Source organism: Homalodisca vitripennis, unplaced genomic scaffold (assembly GCF_021130785.1).
Source record: "Homalodisca vitripennis isolate AUS2020 unplaced genomic scaffold, UT_GWSS_2.1 ScUCBcl_4093;HRSCAF=10037, whole genome shotgun sequence".
Classification (NCBI taxonomy): domain Eukaryota; kingdom Metazoa; phylum Arthropoda; class Insecta; order Hemiptera; family Cicadellidae; genus Homalodisca; species Homalodisca vitripennis.
This window is the reverse complement of record NW_025780205.1, coordinates 16,909-39,687: the sequence shown is the minus strand read 5'-3', so window position 1 is coordinate 39,687 and position 22,779 is coordinate 16,909. Positions and strand designations below refer to the sequence as shown.

At 35.6% G+C, this 22,779-nt stretch overlaps 1 protein-coding gene across 1 annotated transcript in view; it reads right to left on the bottom strand.

The window, feature by feature from the left end:
- The window catches only part of LOC124372813 (tyrosine-protein phosphatase non-receptor type 12-like), a gene marked incomplete at both ends in the record, with an annotated part of 38,428 nt that overhangs the window by 7,878 nt on the left and 7,771 nt on the right, over positions 1 to 22,779 (bottom strand). The window contains 4 exon segments of the mRNA XM_046831220.1: positions 7,598 to 7,850; positions 10,556 to 10,764; positions 12,338 to 12,488; positions 14,098 to 14,309. Coding sequence (XP_046687176.1) covers positions 7,598 to 7,850; positions 10,556 to 10,764; positions 12,338 to 12,488; positions 14,098 to 14,309 — 825 coding nt within the window.

Here is a 22,779-nt window from a genome sequence, read left to right as displayed (position 1 = left end):
CATTTATGGGTCTACAGAAACAAATAGGTAAGTCCCATTTTTCTTGTTAAGGTACAGTAAAATTTTCGTTTTATAACACTGGTCCAGGTTTGTATATTTTTGGCTAATTTTAGTTTTACACATACAACTTTTGTTTGATATATTTGCTCAAAACGTAACCCAAACATTCAACTTTAGCATTCAAGAATCAAGAATCAAGAAGATTTATTGTCGTTAAATACACACAGGTACAATAGACATTGTCAGACAATATAAATATATATAATCTATTAAAGTTCCTATGGTGGTTATAACACAGTAATAAGTAATGTTTTTCCTGTAGTAAGTTTATACATAAGTGGTTTACTTTCTAAAACTATAAATAAAAAAAAATTGCATAATAAATATTCACCAGTGCTAAAATTCAAATACTTACAAATAGGAAACACAAATGAATAATTTATCACAAAATTTACATTGAAAAATGAATATAACAAATTAAAATAGTTTGACTAGAATGCTGAGCTTAAATTAAAAGATTTCAAACTGGTACAATTAAAACTAACATATAAACAGTACAAATTAAAACAACATTTATAGTTAAAAAGATGTATCAGACCATTTAAAACAGACTTATGGTACTTGTATCACAGACTAAGAATTCATCCACAGAGTAAAAAGGTGCAACCTTAAAACCAATTCTTAAGAACTGTTTTAAATTTATTTAGACTCGTTGTCCATGCACTATCAGGTAATTTATTAAACAACTGCACCTCCATAAAGCAGTGACTTTTTTTTAATTTTTCAAGTCTTACTGGTATTAAATTTAACATATATTTAGCTCTTGTATTATAGTTATGGATGTCTTGACGCACCTCATATTTGTCTAGATTTTCTTTAAACTCTCATTAAGCAACAATATATATACATAGATGGTACTGTCATTATGGAGAACTCTTTTGAAAATCGGGCGACAAGATTCCCTACCCTTCACATTCTTAATCAATCTTAGAGCTTGCTTTTGCCACAAAAAAAACTCTTTGGGCTCCACTACTATTACCCCAAAGAAGTATTCCATATAACAAGAGTGAGTGAAAAAAGGCAAAATATGATGTTATTAACATTTCTCTACTTACACATAAACTTAATTTACGTAATAAGTATGTTACCCTAGATAGCTTTGTACATAGACTACTTGTATGAGTATCCCAACTAAGCCTGTCATCCAAATGTACCCCTAACAGTTTAACTGATTTACTTCCACTTGTTACAGCAGTTCTTAAACTGAAATAAATATTCTCTGTTTTAACTATTGTTTACATTTAAGAAATTTGCTCTAAACCAATCACAAGCTACCCTCATTGCATTACCTTGCACCAAGTCTAAGCTAATCAGGTCTTTACCAGAATTGAGTAAAGTTGTATCATCCGCATATAAAACGGATATAAAACGGACATACAGGGTACACTAAAAGCAAAATCATTTATAGCTACAATAAACAAAAAAGGCCCCAGGACCGAGCCCTGAGGGACACCCATTTGAACTAATTTGAGCTTTGATACGTCAGAACCTTGAGCTACCATTTGCTTCCTATTACTTAGATAAGAGGTCATTAAATTCAATTCTTTATCCTGTATACCGTAACAATGAAGTTTTTTTAAAAGCAGATCATGAGATATACTATCGAAAGCTTTCGACAAGTCCAATTAAAGTGGCTGATAATATATCTTTAAAACTTCTTAAGATTTTTTCAACAACTGATTCAACTGTTTTGATAGTGTTTTTACCAGGTAAAAAACCAAACTGCTCCTTACTTAGTAGTTCTCCCTCAGCAAAGTAATTGTACAGTTGGTCTTTTATACAGCACTCAAAGACCTTACTAAATATAGGAACTAATGATATCGGGCGATAGTTAGAGGGGCACAATTTATCTCCTTTCTTAAAAATAGGTACAACTTTGACAACTTTAAGAGTATCTGGAAAAACACTCTGCTCAAGCATCATGTTAAAAAGAAGTGTTAAGGGCTCTAGAATAATATCTATTATTTCCTTGACTACTTTGTTGGAGAAACCATAAACATCTTCACTTTGTGATGAACTCAATTTAGAAACATACTTGAGCACATCTTTTGAAGGAATCTGCTTCCAGTGGAAAACGTTATTTCTCAATATTCATGTCAGATATATACCTATTTAAAAACTGGATGGCAGCTATATTACAGTTACTCGCTACATTATTTACATTTGATATTGTTACAGAGTTAATAAAATAGTCATTAAAAATTTCTGAATCAATTTTTGTTTCCTGATTTGCAGGTCTTAAATTAGCTTCTAATCTAATAACATTCCAAGCAGCTTTACACTTATTTTTAGAACTAAGAATATAATTTTCCATGAGATTCTAACTTGGCTTGTTTTTATTTTTACTTTATAACATCTTTTAGCATTTAAATATGCATCTTTATATAAATTTTCTTCAGCAAGACCTTTATTATTCTTATAGCAATCATACAAATACATAACATAATCTCTATATGACCTCAGCTCAGGTGTAAACCACTTATTCTTACATATATTTTTATTTAAATCTACTTTTATTTTCTTTATCATGCAGCATTCTTCAAAAGAAGTTGTCAAAAAGTTAATAAAATCATTAAAAGCTAAATCAACTCTATAGTATGTTTTTAAGAAATTCCAGTCAACCTCACTTAGCACCATTCTAAAGTTTCTTATTGCTTTGGGAGTTAAGTCCCTCATTCGCTTGAAATATGTTTGTTTGTTTGTTTGGATCATTACCTATAAAGTCGTGGAAGACTGCTAAAATACCAGAGTGATCAGAGATATGAGGCTCGATGATCTGACATTCTATATCATTTTTAAACATATTGGTAACAATGTTATCAAGACAAGCTACATTTCTTGTAGGTTCATGATTTTAAACAGTATAAATTTAAAGAGCGTAATGTATTAAGAAAGTTTGTAGTATTTAAATCATCTTTTAAAATATCAATGTTAAAATCTCCTGAAATAATAATATGTCTGGAAGGGTACTTTTTGTACAGGAAGCCAACACAACTATCTAAAGAGGACAGAAAGCAAGCGAGGTCTAAACCTGGTGTGCCATATATTGTTGCTACAATAATGTTGGTCTTACTCAATAAAACTGCAGTTACTTCAAACACAGTATCAATACAAAATTTTTCCAAATCAATAGGTTGGTAATCCAATCCATTTTTTACAAAAATACTACACCCTCCTCTAGTTTAATGGCGGTTTTTCTACAATAAATATTTGCAAGACTATACCCTTGAGGAACAAAAAGCTGACTTTCTTCTACGACTAGCCAGTGTTCATTTAGTGTTAAAATACTACAATTTAGTGATTCTAATAAAAGTTCTAACATTTCAATTTTCTTCCTAATTGACTGAACATTTAGATGGAAAACATTGAAAAATTTGCATTTATTATCAACATATGCTACTTTAACGGATCTAGAATTATTGATGTGGAGTTTCCCGACACTGTGGCTGCCTCTTCTTCACCCGATGCTGTTGTCTCCTCCTGTAGCTGCGGCTCGGTATCCCTCTGCACACCATCCGGGTTGGTTGGACTCTGGCTCCGGGAAGCTTCAGCACTGTCACAAAAAGTCTTAGCTGCCTCACAAATTTTGTCTGCAAGCCACAGTTTTCCCTTATGATTGAAATGCAGACCGTGGCGAGTATGAAGTTTTCTGTCAGCATCATGTACATTCACCAACTTGACATTATTATACTGATCACTTATTTCTTGTAGAATACCATTAGTCCTCTTAAACTTCTTCATTGACACATGACCATTGCACTAAATCATATCGATGTGGAATATTTAATAGTATTATATTTTGATTTGAATGTTCTTCAAGTGTGTCTTTGATTATATTTATTGCTTCATTTGCCTCATTCCTTGAGACGTCATTAGTACCACAAAACACCACCAAAATGTCTTTTTCGTCCAGTTTTTCCCCTTGAATGTTTATTGGATTAAGAATTTGCTTGGCTCTACCACTGGGGGCTACAAAACCTACTGTTTGATGTGTCTTAATCAATTTATTTAAGTTCCAAGTCAAATCACGTCCATGGCTGTCGGCACACAACAAAATCTTATGATGAGCCTTGCAGGATTCATTTATTATTGCAGTGGAGGGATGTGAAGGGCTGTTATCGATTATTATTTGAGGCTGTAGAGGGATTGGGATCTCAGGAGATGTTGGCCTAGTCAGTATTGTTTTTCTAGTTTTATTGTATTTACTACAATTTTTTATTGAGGATAGATTTAGGAGTATTTACATCAACAGGCGATAAAACCCCAAATTGATTACTGCACTGTATCTGAAAAGCTGTGTTATCTTGTTGGATAGGCTTTTTTAGAAATTCTTCTGTTATTACATTGGGCATCCTGAAAAACTGGAAAACAGTGCAAACACCTTGAATTTTGGGCTTTTAATTCAGTCAAATTATTCTCTAACGTCCTTTTGTCTTGTTCTAACACTGTGATGACAGTATTCAAGTTCACAATTTTCCTGTTTACAAGAATTCAGCTCCTGAATAATAATTTGCATTTGAAAATTTGGAGATTTTATTACAGTATTTTGAGGAGAGTCTAGGGCAGAGTCTTTATTAATCAGGGTAGCAGTGTTTTTTCCTGTTGTAATTGTGTTATAAGTTCTTCCCTTAGCTGTTTTTTTCCATTTTTAATTTTCTTTCAAGAGATTTTATTGTTACATCCATTTCATTTGCCTTATCACTATGAGTTTTTAATATTATTTTCATTTCTTCTTCTATTTGTTGAATTTTATCCTCCAACTCTAGTTCATATGTAGACTTTTGATTTTTTACTTCGTGCAACTCCTGCTTCAAGTTTTCATTTTCTTGGAGGATGGCACTACCTAATTCCGTAGCCAATGAAAGGGAAAGATTAAAATCATCATCTTCATTTTTATTATTCATATTAGAACCATTCAGTTCAGCTTCACTGCACAATGGACACAACCATACCCCTATCTCTTCATCTGTCATATTTTTAATTGTTGAATATGTCAAACCAATACATTTAAAATGAATCCATTTTTTACAAGTACCAGAGTAGTCATATATTCAAAACATTATTTAGAAGACAAAACAAAAAAGTACAGAAGCAAATTGGATGGAATTACTTTTCACATTTCTTGGAGAAATACCTATGTTTTTCTCCCATTTTTATACACTGTATGAATATAATAGAATGTAATAACAAATAAATAAAGTAATTGTAACTAGTAACAGGTAAGAATTACAAACAATGTAAACAAACACAGGCTGTCTGCACTGATGCTAGACCGAATCCCTTGAACTTTGTTATACCACAGACTACCAATATATGGAACGTAAACATACACAGGCTGTCTGCACTGATGCTAGACCGAATCCCTTGACCTTTGTTATACCACAGACTACCAATATATGGAACGTAAACATACACAGGCTGTCTGCACTGATGCTAGACCGAATCCCTTGACCTTTGTTATACCACAGACTACCAATATATGGAACGTAAACATACACAGGCTGTCTGCACTGATGCTAGACCGAATCCCTTGAACTTTGTTATACCACAGACTACCAATATATGGAACGTAAACATACACAGGCTCTCTGCACTGATGCTAGAAGACCGAATCCCTTGAACTTTGTTATACCACAGACTACCAATATATGGAACGTAAACATACACAGGCTCTCTGCACTGATGCTAGACCGAATCCCTTGAACTTTGTTATACCACAGACTACCAATATATGGAACGTAAACATACACAGGCTGTCTGCACTGGTGCTAGACCGAATCCCTTGACCTTTGTTATACCACAGACTACCAATATATGAAACGTAAACATACACAGGCTGTCTGCACTGATGCTAGACCGAATCCCTTGACCTTTGTTATACCACAGACTACCAATATATGAAACGTAAACATACACAGGCTGTCTGCACTGATGCTAGACCGAATCCCTTGACCTTTGTTATACCACAGACTACCAATATATGGAACGTAAACATACACAGGCTCTCTGCACTGATGCTAGACCGAATCCCTTGAACTTTGTTATACCACAGACTACCAATATATGGAACGTAAACATACACAGGCTCTCTGCACTGATGCTAGACCGAATCCCTTGACCTTTGTTATACCACAGACTACCAATATATGAAACGTAAACATACACAGGCTGTCTGCACTGATGCTAGACCGAATCCCTTGAACTTTGTTATACCACAGACTACGAATATATGGAACGTAAACATACACAGGCTCTCTGCACTGATGCTAGACCGAATCCCTTGAACTTTGTTATACCACAGACTACCAATATATGGAACGTAAACATACACAGGCTGTCTGCACTGATGCTAGACCGAATCCCTTGAACTTTGTTATACCACAGACTACCAATATATGGAACGTAAACATACACAGGCTGTCTGCACTGATGCTAGACCGAATCCCTTGAACTTTGTTATACCACAGACTACCAATATATGGAACGTAAACATACACAGGCTGTCTGCACTGATGCTAGACCGAATCCCTTGAACTTTGTTATACCACAGACTACCAATATATGGAACGTAAACATACACAGGCTGTCTGCACTGATGCTAGACCGAATCCCTTGAACTTTGTTTTACCACAGACTACCAATATATGGAACGTAAACATACACAGGCTCTCTGCACTGATGCTAGACCGAATCCCTTGAACTTTGTTATACCACAGACTACCAATATATGGAACGTAAATATACACAGGCTCTCTGCACTGATGCTAGAACCGAATCCCATGACCTTTGTTATACCACAGACTACCAATATATGAAACGTAAACATACACAGGCTCTCTGCAGTGATGCTAGACCGAATCCCTTGACCTTTGTTATACCACAGACTACCAATATATGAAACGTAAACATACACAGGCTCTCTGCAGTGATGCTAGACCGAATCCCTTGAACTTTGTTATACCACAGACTACCAATATATGAAACGTAAACATACACAGGCTGTCTGCACTGATGCTAGACCGAATCCCTTGACCTTTGTTATATCACAGACTACCAGTATGAAAACGTAAACAAACACAGGCTGTCGGCACTGATGCTAGACCGAATCCTTTGACCTTTGTTATACCACAGACTACCAATATATGAAACGTAAACATACAAACGACACAATGATTGTAAATGAAACTATTGGACATTGCAACATCCTAATAAAAGGAATTTTGGTTAACTTTACGGCCTGTAATCTCAATGAAACTGAGCGTCCGTATTATACGGATGTTGGCACTGAAAGGGTTAAGGAAATTAATTTTATTTAATATATTCCTCATTACACTTCTTTTTGGTTTTTTACTTTTATACATTTTTAATTAATTTGGCTGAACTTCCATTAAAATACAAATTTTTAATGATAAAATATAATTATTTTGCCCTTAATTGTTATAAAAAAATCAATAAATTACGAATTTACCCGGATGTTATACTTGTATACTTATAATTACATCATATACTTTGTAAGTAGCATTATAATGGTAAATACCTTCTGCCTTATTATTCTGGAATGGTATTATACTGTCATAGGTAGGTTCAGGGCTTGGACACTCGATGAGAGGCAGACCGTTGCAATCAATGTTCTCGTACGGGTGTGAGTCGATCATACGCAGTTGCTCTCGGAACAGCTCTCTGACCGCTTGGTGTACGAGCACATACTGTTCCTTGGTCTGAACCATGGCTATGCGCTGTCTTCGCATTTCCCTCACCAACGAGAGTAGGCTGAAATCCTTCGTTAATTTCTGTAAATCATGAACACTCTGTTGTAGTTAGCAATCAATCATAACATGAGGGTAACAAGTTTGATTTAAATGTTGGGAGTGGAAACATATAATTTGTACTGAAGTTATTAATGGGATAGTACAGAAACTAAAACACTCATTATTTTTATTTAGATTCCTAAATATTCTGATTTTTTTAGATTTGTTAAACTTTACCAATTTTCTGATATTAGTAGAAACATAATAGTTAGACATCACATAAGAACATATGACTGAAGTATAATTGCCAGTAGCCATCTTGAACAAAATGTTTTTTTAAGAAGAATACATTTATAGCCTTGGTGAATTAGATTGTATAAACAAAACTAGTAAGAGCGTTAACTAAAAATCTTTATAATTTTTTGCTAAAACTAAAGTGATTAAAACCACAAGAATTTCTACATAAAGCTAAGAAATACTGATTGTTAAAATTCCATGGTTATGTTAATACATATTAGCTCAGATAGTAGAATGCCTCTCGTACTAGCCTTACTGCATTACCATTTGATCTCCTATCTCAAGAGTTCTGAGTGCACGCATATCCTTAGCTTGGATAGTAGAATGCCTCTCGTACTAGCCTTACTGCATTACCATTTGATCTCCTATCTCAGGAGTTCTGAGTGCACGCATATCCTTAGCTTGGATAGTAGAATGCCTCTCGTACTAGCCTTACTGCATTATCATTTGATCTCCTATCTCAGGAGTTCTGAGTGCAACGCATATCCTTAGCTTGGATAGTAGAATGCCTCTCGTACTAGCCTTACTGCATTATCATTTGATCTCCTATCTCAGGAGTTCTGAGTGCACGCATATCCTTAGCTTGGATAGTAGAATGCCTCTCGTACTAGCCTTACTGCATTATCATTTGATCTCCTATCTCAGGAGTTCTGAGTGCACGCATATCCTTAGCTTGGATAGTAGAAAAATATTGATAATATGTTGCTTTTGCCCTATTAATTTGAATAGCTTTCCAATAAAACAAAAAAATATATTTACCATTGTTTTTAGCCTATGTGCAAAATATGATGAAATTATGACACTATTCGTTGTGCACCATCTCACATCTTGTCAAGTGTCTTTGGAGTTATAAAGAAAGTTCAATATTAATATAATTAATTTGATAAATCAATCAATCAATCATTTATTGTCAGAACACAAAGTGTATAACAACGTCAACAGTTAAAGGATAACAACAATCCACACTAACGTATAATTATTAAATACAAATACATTTTAAAAATACATCAACCCTTTAAATACATGTTATTATTTACTATATTAAAGTTTAAAGTCTTTGGTCATTTTGTAAGACATTGTCAAAATGGTGAATATTTTGTTCAATAAAACTAGGCCTAATTTAAAATTACAATTTAACAGTCTAGGTTTAAAATTAACTAAAAATTTATAAAATACAGAGATGCCAGAGGACCAAAACCAGGTTGAAAGTTACCCTATACATCAAAGTACTCACTTACACTATACAAGCATCTTTCAGTCAACCATAACTTAATAGCAATTTTAAACCTGTTTAGGGGCATGCCTTTGACGTCACTAGGTAATGCATTGAATAACTTAATGCCCTAATATATATAAAGCTGTTTTGAGTGCTAGAGCAATTATATCTTTTTTTAACAATATTATGCCTATTCCTTGTTTCATAGCCATGAATATCAGTTATATATTGAAAACCATAGAGGTTTTCTTTAATGTACATTAGTGTAGAAAAAACATACATTGATGGGAGGGAAAGAATGCCTAATTTTATAAAATATGGTCTACAATGAGTCAAATTTGGCAAACTGCAAATAAGCCTAATGATTTTTATTTGCAAAACAAACAACTTATCACAATAGCCAGAGTTTCCCCAAAGGGTGATTTCATAGTTTAGCTGAATATGTACAAAGGCATAATACACACTAAGCAGGATGTCCCGAGTTACTTTATTTCTTAAAGATCTTATCAAGAATATGCCTTTTGAAATCTTTGTTGCCACATAATCGATATGATGTTGCCATTTTAAATCACTCTGCAAATATATGCCGAGAAACTTGAGAGGAGGATCACAGCCCCCTTTATAAACATTAATGTAGTATACATTCTATAAAATTTCTATGTTTTGCAGATATCTTCAGATATAAAACAACTCATTAATTCGTAATAGATAATAGAAATCAGAACCGTTCCAAACTGAGGTAACTATCATCCGCATGTTCAGGGTTTGTCGGAACTGCTAGGCTCTGCCACTCTTCCTTTCCGTGGTGTGTGATCACCCCATCCAGGTGGCCCATGAGGAGCTCGCACAGCCAAAAATGTCCTTTTTTGTAATGACTCGGAGGCTCAATGAATTAAATTGAGGGTGTGAAACTACAAAAACCGATCCAAGGTCAGGATTTTCCACCTCAACAAATTCAGACCATGCTACATGTGCTGAAGCTGTTTTACGGATTTGGTGGCTAAATGTACGTAATGTTGAGTATATCCTATTACAGTGATGTTTCAAGAATGTCTAAGGCATTTGCCACGTAGCTGCCTTAAAATCTGTCCATTCATCAGTGGTACCACTGCAATAGGTTCATTTAAGGACAATATATAATATGGTTAAAAGAATATTTTAAGAATAAAAATGTTTCAAAAAGTAGCTAATGTTTTCTATTAAGTTTCAACTATACTAATCAGAGAGAACTGACCCCGGCTCTGAGGAGACCCCACACATAGTCGATTGCACAGATAGTACCAGTCCTGCCACAGCCAGCAGAACAGTGGATGAGCACAGGTAAAGTCTCAGAAGCCTGGGTATCTCTGACCAGCCGGACCATGTCCAACAGAGGTCTGACAAGAGGTGGTACACCGTGATCCGGCCACGCAGAGTAGTGGAACTGACACACTGTCCTCTCCTCTGTAACAGTAGAACATTGAATTAGCAGTGGCAGACTCTCCGAGGTCTGAGTATCTCTAACCAGTCGGAACATGTCCAACAGAGATCTGACAAGAGGTGGTACACCGTGATCCGGCCACGCAGAGTAGTGGAACTGACACACTGTCCTCTCCTCTGTAACAGTAGAACATTGAATTAGCAGTGGCAGACTCTCCGAGGTCTGGGTATCTCTGACCAACCGGACCATGTCCAACAGAGATCTGACAAGAGGTGGTACACCGTGATCCGGCCACGCAGAGTAGTGGAACTGACACACTGTCCTCTCCTCTGTAACAGTAGAACATTGAATTAGCAGTGGCAGACTCTCCGAGGTCTGGGTATCTCTGACCAACCGGACCATGTCCAACAGAGATCTGACAAGAGGTGGTACACCGTGATCCGGCCACGCAGAGTAGTGGAACTGACACACTGTCCTCTCCTCTGTAACAGTAGAACATTGAATTAGCAGTGGCAGACTCTCCGAGGTCTGGGTATCTCTGACCAACCGGACCATGTCCAACAGAGATCTGACAAGAGGTGGTACACCGTGATCCGGCCACGCAGAGTAGTGGAACTGACACACTGTCCTCTCCTCTGTAACAGTAGAACATTGAATTAGCAGTGGCAGACTCTCCGAGGTCTGAGTATCTCTAACCAGTCGGAACATGTCCAACAGAGATCTGACAAGAGGAGGTACACTGTTATAGTGAATCGACTGTTGGATTGACATGTTTTCTTTGTTGTCTGACAGTAATAAATCGCAGAAAAATAATTTCAAATTAAAAATATTACTATAAATTTAACGTGAGTTTAATGAGTATTGAGTGAACAAATTATGAAGATCTGACCAAAAATTAGTCAGGATATTAGCTTTAATAAAAGTTCTGTCGTAAGGTTCACTGCACACACTTAAGCTACCACAACAAAGGGTTAAATATGAAACATTTTAGGGGAGCAACCTAAAAAGTATATTTTTTGTTAAATATTGTATTACGATATACAACTGAATCATGTGTATTTCCATAAACATATACTATTACACATGTTGTTGTTAGTGAAAACTTGTCAGAATTGTTACAGCAGTACTATGTTCAGTTCAAGCTAGGACGGTGCAAAATATACTTATGTTGTCTGGAAACTTTTTTAACAAATCATTTATTACACATTCATGTTACATATTAGAAAACAAACACATTAGAAATATGTGGAACAAAGTGGGTTTATAGAAGGGGAAGTAATATGTGGTGGGTAGTGGTAAAATCGAGAATGGGGAGGAGGTAAAATAGTTGTGGCTACTAGGAACAAAAATCTAAATTGAATGTAACCTTGTAATTTTAAGTAATGTATCGATCAAATAGAAATTTCATAAGCACTACAAATACATTATGTAGTAGTTTTTGAGTAAGTGGAAGTCGGTAAAGCAAGGCTTTGCGCACAGAGTTATTTAACTTCCACATAATTACAGTTTGTCATAGAATATTCAGCATTTTAAGTGGTTCTTAGCTATTCTATAAAGTACTTGCAACTGGTACGATAGGTATGGTACCAGTCTTACCTGTGTTGGACTGTGTGTTGGTGTACTTGAGCCGCATGGTGCGCACTGAGAAGTCCGGACAGACTGTACTGGCTTTGATAAGACGCAGAGAGACCATTCCGAACTGCTTCTCTTCCCCCTCTCCTTCCACCCAGTAGTTCTCACATTTATGCTGCAACATTATTATAATGTGTGTGCAGTACGTAACACAACACCTCATCTGTACACACCAATGTAGACTGTACTACTGTGTGAAAACAATCCAACTTGAAAAATTACATAAATAGCCGATCACCGACTCTGAAAGATATTTACTGCTGATAGTCTAGGAGCCGAGGGACAATTTACGCTATATAAGCACACAATCTGGTGTTTCTGGAAATTGATTGAGGGTTTTGCCTACAAAAGAGATCGATTGTCAACTGCACCAGTTTTGGTGGAGGCCGAAATAGGAGGGTATCAAATGGATTAAAAATATAAAATGATAATTTCCTATTGGATCATATTAATTTTCTTTAGCTTAACACAATTAAAACCGATAATCAGACATACAAATAATAGTTATATCGTCGTCAGACAACTAGATAAACGGACTGAAAGTTGGCTTTGTTAGTTGCGTGACTGATTGTCGGTTTCATTGATTGTGCCAAGCTACGAATATTGATATGATCGAATAAAAAATTATCATTTCATATTCTGAATTCATTTGATACCCGTATTTTGGCTTCCTTTAAAACTGGTGTGGTTGACAATTGATTTCATTCTTAGAGGGAAATTTCTTTATTGATGTCAAGGAAAACCAGGTTGTGTATGCAATGCAAATTTGATCTCAGGTCCTGGCCTATGTACATGATAAAACAACAAAACTTTAACTTGACTGGAGATGGGGCTTATAAAGTTATGAACTTTAGTATTCCTTGACAATAAACTGTCCAAAATTCAGAAAGCTTACATTATTAGTATTATTAAGATTCCCAGTTTACTTTGAACAGTACTGAAGAAACAACCTAGTCGGATTTAGACTCTGATAAGTCTCCATAACTTACCAGCTTGATTTTTATTTCATATAGAACCTCACAATGAACAAGCTTGTTTAGAAAACAATAGGTTAGATATCTTTGATACGCTATGTTAACAAACGTAACGGTTTAATGGCATCAGACATACACTAAATATTATGATCAACAACACCAGAATGGTGAAGTGATCACACTAAACAACCTCCTTATTGTGGACGGCAATTCTACCAATTGGGGTATTGGTTTGACAGTTTGATGACATCAAGATGCATATTGGGATTGAGTAACTGATACAAGAAAGAGAGCATGTATTACTATCAATGGAGGTTACACATTATTGTGCTCAATTCGTTTGTGGACTTGATTATTTTGGATAGTTGGGACAGTCTAGTATGTTCTTTGTCAGGATACAAGAGTTTAGGTTTTGTCAGTCCTACTGCGTGCCTTGTAATTAGTGTCTTGTCAGTCCTAATATGTACTTTGTAATTAGTATCTTGTCAGTCCTGGATATTCATAATACTGTTCGAAAAAACTGTATCAGATTCATCCATATCTTGTTTGGTATGAGGTGGAGAAATCCATGGTTCATTCTCTGGTTTTATATACATTAATCACAAAATGTCACAGAGCGTTACTGTATAAAGTCCAGGCATAAAACAATTGGGTCTTTTAACATGTTGACATCTTTTTGTGTATTTGTAAGAACACAGAATACATAAACTATTTCTGTCCATAACATTCCCCTTGTCACCGTATACATACCTTCCCTGCCTCCTCTTCATTGCAAGCCATGACAATGACTTGCACCTCGCACTGCACCACCATCCTCCAGAAGTCATTGACTGTGTGGGGCAGAGGGCCTTGACTAGCGATGTATGCTGGAGACCCACTGGCCCCTCTGATGTAGTTGGCATTGATGTAGTCACTGCCCGGCACCCCAGCATACTCGTTGAGTACCACTCTGCTCACATCAACTGTCAACAGACACCCTTATTTGTGCTTACGATTATGAAACTTTTTTTTTTTTTTTTTTTTTTTTTTTTTTTCCTTTGGGATATTGGGGTGGATTCCTAGATCCTCACACGTCAACCTGAGCTTATTGTGTGCCCCTTTGATGTTAGAGGGGTAAGCCTATCTTCGTGCCCTTAATTAGGCTAAGAAGCTTTTCCCCGATACTAGCATCTGGTTCGTCGCCTGGTTGTTTATCACCGAAAAGAGCCCTTCTCCTTGCTCCCAGTCTCTCACAGTCCAGTATTATGTGTTTTGCAGTCTCTTCAGACTTATTGCAGAGTCTACACTCCGAGTCCTCATTTCGTAAACCTAGAGTGTTTAGGTGTTTCCTGAAGTGGCCGTGTCCAGTGATCAAGGCAATCACTTGCTTAACCCGATCCCTCCCCAGCCCCATCAGCCATCTGGTGAATCCGGAGCTAGAATCGGCAAGCAGTCTTTTGCCGAGTGCTTGTCCTTGGTGACTCTGCCACCGCAAGCGGTGTGTCTTCCTGGACCATTTGTTTATACTTTGATAAGCGGCTGACTTGCTTATACCACAACTCGGTTCTGGACCGGTGTATGGCATGCTTGCTCCGCTTTTGGCAAGCCTGTCGGCGCATTCGTTGCCACCTATGCCTGTGTGGCCCGGTACCCAACCAAGACGCACACAGTTGCGTGATCCAAGCTTGCAGAGAGTGTTAAAGCACTCCCACACAAGCTTGGATGAAATGCTGTTGGAGTCAAGAGCTTTAAGAGCTGCCTGACTGTCTGACATTATACAGATGTTCATTTCCTGGTACCTTCTGGTGAGGCCTAGGTTGGCACAGGCTAGGATAATTATGAAACTTAATCAGGTGCATCCAAAACGGACATCATTTCTAAAGCCCTGAATCAATTTGCATTAAGTTATCCGTAAGCAAGACGTAAAGTTTCTTTTTCAAAAATGCTGAAAGATAACATACAAAATTAAAAGGAAATAATACGAAAAGTATAACTATTGCCATCAGTAGTGCCATTAGTCCTTTCAATAAGATAACAATGCACATAAAAATATTTTAAATATGTGATACTACATATAACCTTATAATTTCTGTTTATGTACACATACTCATATCCATTATGACTAGTGTCTTTATGAAGTAACTAAAAGAGTGTATCTCAATAATATGAAAGAAAAAGATCAATAAAACACTTCTGAGGCTCATAATAAATTAGTCAGCAAAAGAACATTTCACAGATTTAAAAGTGATTTCTGTCTAAGGACAGTACATCTTTGATACTACAACAATATCAACACAATAACTGAGAGAGGAAAAGAATAATTTAATGTTGCATCCTTTAAACACAAACCAGATCCAGTGTTACTCGAAATCATCACCACCTCGAGTTTTACGAGAAAACCCCATCGTATGAAGCAACAACGTCTATAACTACATTCAAGTGTAATAAAGAATTTAAAAAATGATACGATTACTAATTTGAAATTGAAGAGATATTTAATTGACAAAATGATATGCTACTTTGAAAAGTTTTAGAAAACATTAAATTTTTTATGTTTGTTACATTCTATTTAATTTTTGTATAAATTTTATGACATTCTTAAGTGTACACAAGTGAACTACCAAGTGCTAATTAGATACACACCTATATAAATATTCACATACACAATACAATATATGCTTGTAAAAAAAATGTTGATACTATTTAACACATGAGGTAAGAGATAGAGCAGGTTCAAATCCTGTCTGTGATGGTACCAGTTTTCATCAGTAATATCGACCTCCCTCTTATTCTGTTTGATAAGATCCTCAAAGTTCTTTAAAAAAGAATAAATATATACTGCATGTACGCGTATAATGAAATTGGATTGAATTTGAATAATGTTGTTTTTACTCTCGCAAGACAATCCTCTGAAAGGCTGGCAAATTAATTGATTGCAGAATAATTTAAATTCTATTTCTGCATCGAAGTTGTAGATACATCGACCACAACAAATCTAATGATTCACAACCTATTTGAATCTTATATTTGCTACAGGATAATCATCTTACTATGAGGAAGTGTGCATCCTGGTTGACTCTACATCTAGGAGTAGCTGGAATTCTCAAAGTAGATTCTGCATACATCAATGAAGTAATCACACATGCTAATTCACATAGAAACCTGAACAGAATAACAGCTACTCATGATCAAAACATGAGAAACAACAAATCCTCTGAACCTGTTTACAGAATAACAACTGACTCAAAAAACCTTCTTATACCCCAGTCGAAACTCCCAGCGAAGCACTTCAATATTCTTCCTGAAGACTTCAGAAACTATTTACACACTTGGTGAATTGCGAACAGAACACAAAGTAGATAATGTAACATGAAAATGAATGTACACAGTTTTATGATTTTTGTTATAACGTTAGTCTGGAATAAAACATTTCTTTCTATTTATAACTTTGATTTAATTATATTAGTTTGAAAAGGACTTAGTAAATACTAATTGGTGATAAAAACTAAAAATTCATGCACTAAAAAAATTCTGATAGCTTCAGAATGCTAATTATTTTTACTTTACAAATATTCAGAAAAGCTATGGAAAGATCAACAACATTAAATGATAATAATAGTACCAAATTATCTATATCATAAAGAGACATAATAGTTATAATCAAAGCATGAAAAGCTTCAACATTGCTTGAGCCAATTGATAAGTTTCTAGCAATGGAAAGAAATCATTTAAAATATATAGGGTTTCATCCAAAGAAACCAAAATGTACAAGGTTACATCAAGAACTCCCCACTATATATATTCCATCAAATCTATATAGATTTGATATATATAAAACCTGGGTAAGTGAGTTCATAGTTTTTTATCAATATTCCTAGAATATACAGAGGCTAAAAACTATTCAGTTGATCAAATTGAAATGAAATAAATGTATGCAACACATATATCTACTGCTTATAAATATTCCAAATTCAAACAGATCAAAACATTTATTGAGTGATAAACAAAAATTGTTCACTTCTAGCCTTTGTATGAGTACATTTTGTATAGTATTAGTAAAGAGAAAACTATTTTATACAATATAAATAGTATATATATGTAATCATAATGAAAACCCATATGGTAAAGCCAAGATATCCATATGGTTCGCAAAATGTTAATTACCAGCAGTTTATTTATCATACAATCCAGAGAACTGAGAATATAAACAGAGAGATCATGTCTACAAACATTTATAGGAAGATGCAGAATACCCCTATGGTGTAGAATAGAAACATTGTACAAAATAACTTTCTAAGGAAATGAAAATACAATAACTAGTTTTTAATTCATCGTTATTTGATGTATTCAAAATTGAGTGACATATTTTTATTTGTACAAAATTAAGAACCATACAAAATACATTGGCATTTCAGGATCATTATGCCAATCTCAACTAAGCTGTTTAGCTCTTAAAACACAATCTCTACCACTAGTCTTTCAATTACAATCTACCAAAATCTCCAGTTCTTCAATCACAACATTCACCAAACCGACCAGCTCTTAAAGACACAATCTCTACCACTAGTCTTTCAATTACAATCTACCAAAACCTCCAGTTCTTCAATCAAAACATTCACCAAACCGACCAGCTCTTAAAGACACAATCTCTACTGTAAGCCCTCCGATATTAGCCAGAGAGGCTCATGGTTAATAAAAGGGATAGCGTTTTGCTGCCACCACCCTAGCTCGTAGGGAAATTTAGAATAGTGGTTGAGAAGGGTCTTGAAATAATTACTCACGTTTCTCCTTTGTTTGAGTCCAATCTATATTCAAAATGCACTAAAACACTCGTAGGCGCACCCAAACTACTATATGTGTACCGGTGTGTTCGCATCTCACTCCACCAAAATAAACTTACTTCACACACTCTACATTGCCAATCCCTCCGCCTACCTCCGAGCCCTCAACTCGACTGCCGACTCGTGCTGACGAGTGCTGACCCTTGCATTTCCTCAGCACGGCCAGTCACCTCACATCACGCGGTTAAAGGGACTTGGGTTAGTCCAGTTAATTTACACACTGTGTAATTACTAAAATACCATCTAAAAATTACTATATTAAAATAGTAGTGTGCGTGCGCGCTACATCACTCTCCCTTTCAGGAAAGATGGATCATACAGAATTTTCATGGTGATACATCTTAGATTCTCAGAATATAACAAACATTTACAATACTTCAAAAAAAAATGTATAGGATAACATTTTACATTACATCATTTTTTCACAACTTAAAAGGACAAAATAGTATTTTAGGCTGCGTAAGTTCTTATAATCTACAATTTAATTCTACTTGACATTGACAATCACTTAAGATATATGTCCTCCTAACTACATTACATTTCTTGAGCTTGGCAAGTCCCCACATATTTATAACAAATATAGTCTTTGCAACACTGACCTGACTGGTTCAGCACTACAATGAATTTCACAATACCGTACTTCAAGGCGGGCTTGGTGTATTGAATTGAACAAAGGAAGACTCCTGAATAATTTCTGCGAGCGGAGTTCCATGTTCTACTCGAATGGTTGGGGCTTGCCGCTCAGCAACTGAGGACATCCTCGCACAGGTTGGCATTTTCCTGTGACAAAACAAAACTACGCAAAGTACACTATTCAAAATGAACAAAATAAACATTGAAACTATGATAATGTAGAAATAGTTCAGTGGGGTTTCTATACTTTCTTTGATACTAGGGTACAAAACATGTGTATCATTTAAAAGCTTGTTAAGGTCTAGTTCTATGTGATTATCTTTAAGATTGTCCTTGACTTTTTGCATTGTTTCAAATAACAAGCTACTGTTTTTAAAGATTAGATTTTTCTTCGTGAGATAGCAACAGGTTAATCTTTGGGATGTGCAAATGGTTAATGTCAAATTTATATTTTATATTTCCTTGAGTCCTCGAGAATAACTTATTATATTTACCAAAGATAGCGCAACTTGAAGCCTGTTTTAATATTCCAGACTTGTTTAAAGTTAATTCTAAATAACCTAGATGTGGTGGAGAGATAACTGAGTTTTTCTCCATCAGAACTCCTCATACAGTTAAGTATGACTTTATATGGTTCCTTTAGGCTATAGATCCAATCATTGCCGTTTTGGATCCATACAGGTGAAGTTACATTTATGGTTAAGGTTCGTGAACATTTTTCTGTGACTAGGTTAGATCCCATGAATAGAGCGAATATACAATCATTAACGCTATGATGCAATACATTTATAGAGTTAGGACACAAATAAAAATGACTTAGTCTACACTGACTTAGTGTGTTAAAATCGATAGGTGCATAATACTGTCTCTCTTTGGAGATCAACAAATAATCAACTTGTACATTCCATTTTAACCAATGTTGAAGGTTTTGTTTGGTACAATGGAATAACTTCTACTTTATAAAGTTCAAGACGTCTGTCTTGCGAACTTAAAGGTACAGTTACGATCAATCTAATTCCTGTCTTGGTGGCTAAAGCATGAGCAGTGCAAAAGGTGTAATACATAAATACGTCCTCTTCATTAACTGGTATAATTAGTTTCAAATGACGAGGTATGACTTTTCCTATGTCAAGCAATATGTTTACAAACTCATGGGGGGTGGTAGTAATTTGCTGCTTATTCTACCTGTGTTTACTAATTCTAAAGCTTGCCTAAACTCAACAATTCTTAACTTTGCTTCATCTATGGTTTGACCTAAATGACGTGCTAGACTGACAGATTTTAAATGTTTTGTTAATGAACGATGTAGCATAATGTTTTCTTGTTCGAATCCTTGGAGTGAAGTGATTAACATGCTATTTGAATGAGTAAGTTTAGTCATTATCTCTGATATGGCTTTAGTATTTGTTACCATCTTTTCATTCATGTCTTTCATTAAGGTGATTTGGTTTTCTCTAGAACTCAACAGTGATCCGCTAATCTTTTTTATCTCTTCAACTTTACTATTAACTTGTTCCATATCTTCGCTAGTGGGCACACCAAACAACCATTTCAATGCATATCCTCCTGCATCAACTAGTCCTCGCTTGGAGCGTTCTGTAGGTAGAAGTCTAAATAAGTCACTTACATCGGATTCATACTGGTCTATCCCGGTCTTAATTCTACTATATTCGAAAGCAAAGTCCTCATCCCACACATTTACACTAGTGTTCGTATAATAAACTAAGTCTGTGCACAATGTCTTAAGTGACTCAAGTTCGTCTCTTATTTCTATCATATTAAAATCTAATACAATCTTCCATTCATCCTCGGAAATAATTGTGTCATGAAGTTTCTTGAAAACGATTCCCTGTGTCATTTCATTCTCTGCCATTCCTGTCTCGACAAAGAGTACAAGTATTCCTGAAATCATCATTTAGATCCTAATAATTGTTTACTTCATGAATATCCTGACTTATTCGAATTTATTTTATTACGTACAGCTTGATCTTATGTTTCTTATCTTAACCTGCGTAGATATAACTTCTTTCCTTATAGTGTACTCAATCACACATTTGAATTGTTTGGATCCTTTAATTTGGCTTTTATTCACACACCTTGCATACCCATTCATCAACATTCGTTTCACAGTCATACAACATTCATACTCACGCATACAACCCATTCAATTCGGAGTAACTATTGCATTCTACTTTGTACGTGGTACTCTAAAACATCTTTTACTTACACATCAGACAAGAAGCATAACATACTAACGAGAAATATTTTAGTGTATCATATAACATCCTCAAATAACAAACAATACATAATTATTCAATACATTGCGTTTACTTTTAACTACTAAATAAACGATGCAATACACGTTCACTGTCATAACAATATGTATATACATTCCTATTATTTAATAAACTTCATAGTCTTTGAATCTACACGGTTTTCTTCTATCTCTTATGGATCTAAAAGGGCCTGGTCGCTCTTCTGCGGTTCCTGGGCTTGGTTCTCTCCTGTCTTGTTCTTCATTTTGTCCGGCTACTCTATTGAATGCCTCTTCATGGTCTTCGGTCTCTTCAATGATTTCTTCCTGTTCTTCTTCTTCTGCTACCTGAGCAGCTTTTGGATCATTTTGGCTACTTCCTTGTTCTTGCAACTTAAACTCGGTGACAGGTTTTTACTCGATTCACATGTACAGTTACATTCTTCCTTTTAATTCGGAGTACGACATTCAAATCTGATATAACCTTGACAATTGTGTATGGACCTTTCCATGGTCTAGACAACTTCTTCACTCTTCCTTTTTTCACTTGGGGCACGTGAAGGTATACTCGTTGGCCCTCTTCAAATTTATTTAGCTTAGAATTCTTGTCGTATTGTCTCTTTTGCTGGGTTTCTTGCATGGTCTTGGCATTGTTGAGACAAATTCCTTACGGCATTCAACTTCATCTTAAGATCTTCGACATAATCAGGGTAACCATCATCTTCTTCTGTGATCAATAGATCATCTTCTAAGGGAGTCTTCATCTCTCTTCCAAAGACTAAGCTCAAAAGGAGAAAATCCTGTTGAATCATGCACTTGAGAGTTATAAGCCATATTTACCATTGGTAGGAGCTCGTCCCAGTCTGTTTGATTTCGGTTGACATAATGACTTAGCATCTTGGGTATGGATCTATGAACTCTTTCTGTTCTACCATTGCTCATGGGATGATATGCGGTGGTTTGAAGTTTCTTTATTCTTAGTAGAGCACACATGCTTTTCATTATTTCGGATGTGAAATTTGAGCCTTGATCAGTAATTAATTCACAGGGTACTCCCATCTTCGTAATGACTCTCTGCACAAGTGCTCGGGCTATTGTTTCTGCAGTTTTGGTCTGGCAATGCAATAAACTCTCCGTACCTTGTAAAATGATCTATAACTGTCAGTATGTATTTGTTTTTGGAGCTTGTTAGGGGTAATGGGCCAACAATGTCACACGAAATCCGGTATCCAAATTCTGTACTTTCTTGAAATTTACCTAAAGGTGCTTTAGTTTTTCCGTAATCCATTCTTTTATTGCATGGATCACATGCTCTGATAAAGGAGACAACATCTAATTTCATTTTCGGCCAATAAAACTTTTCTTGGATTCTTAACATCGTCTTCTTGATACCTCCATGACCTGCTGTCGGGATATCATGGTGTAAACGAATAACCTTCTCTCTTAACCGTCTTGGAACGACTATCAGTTGTCTGTCCTGCCTCTTTATATAGATGACTCCTTGTGGACTTGTTTTGAACTGAGGGTATTTTTTCAATCTCTGGCACTCTTCATCCTTACATTGATTTTCTTTAATGCTGTCCACATCCAATATAGGTAGACTTTCCACAGTATTCTTGCACACAATTCTGCTCAGACAATCAGCGTTTTGATTTTTTATCCCTGGTTTATGGAATACCTTGTAGTCATATTCAGCCAATTTCAGTGCCCATCTAGTGAGTCTAC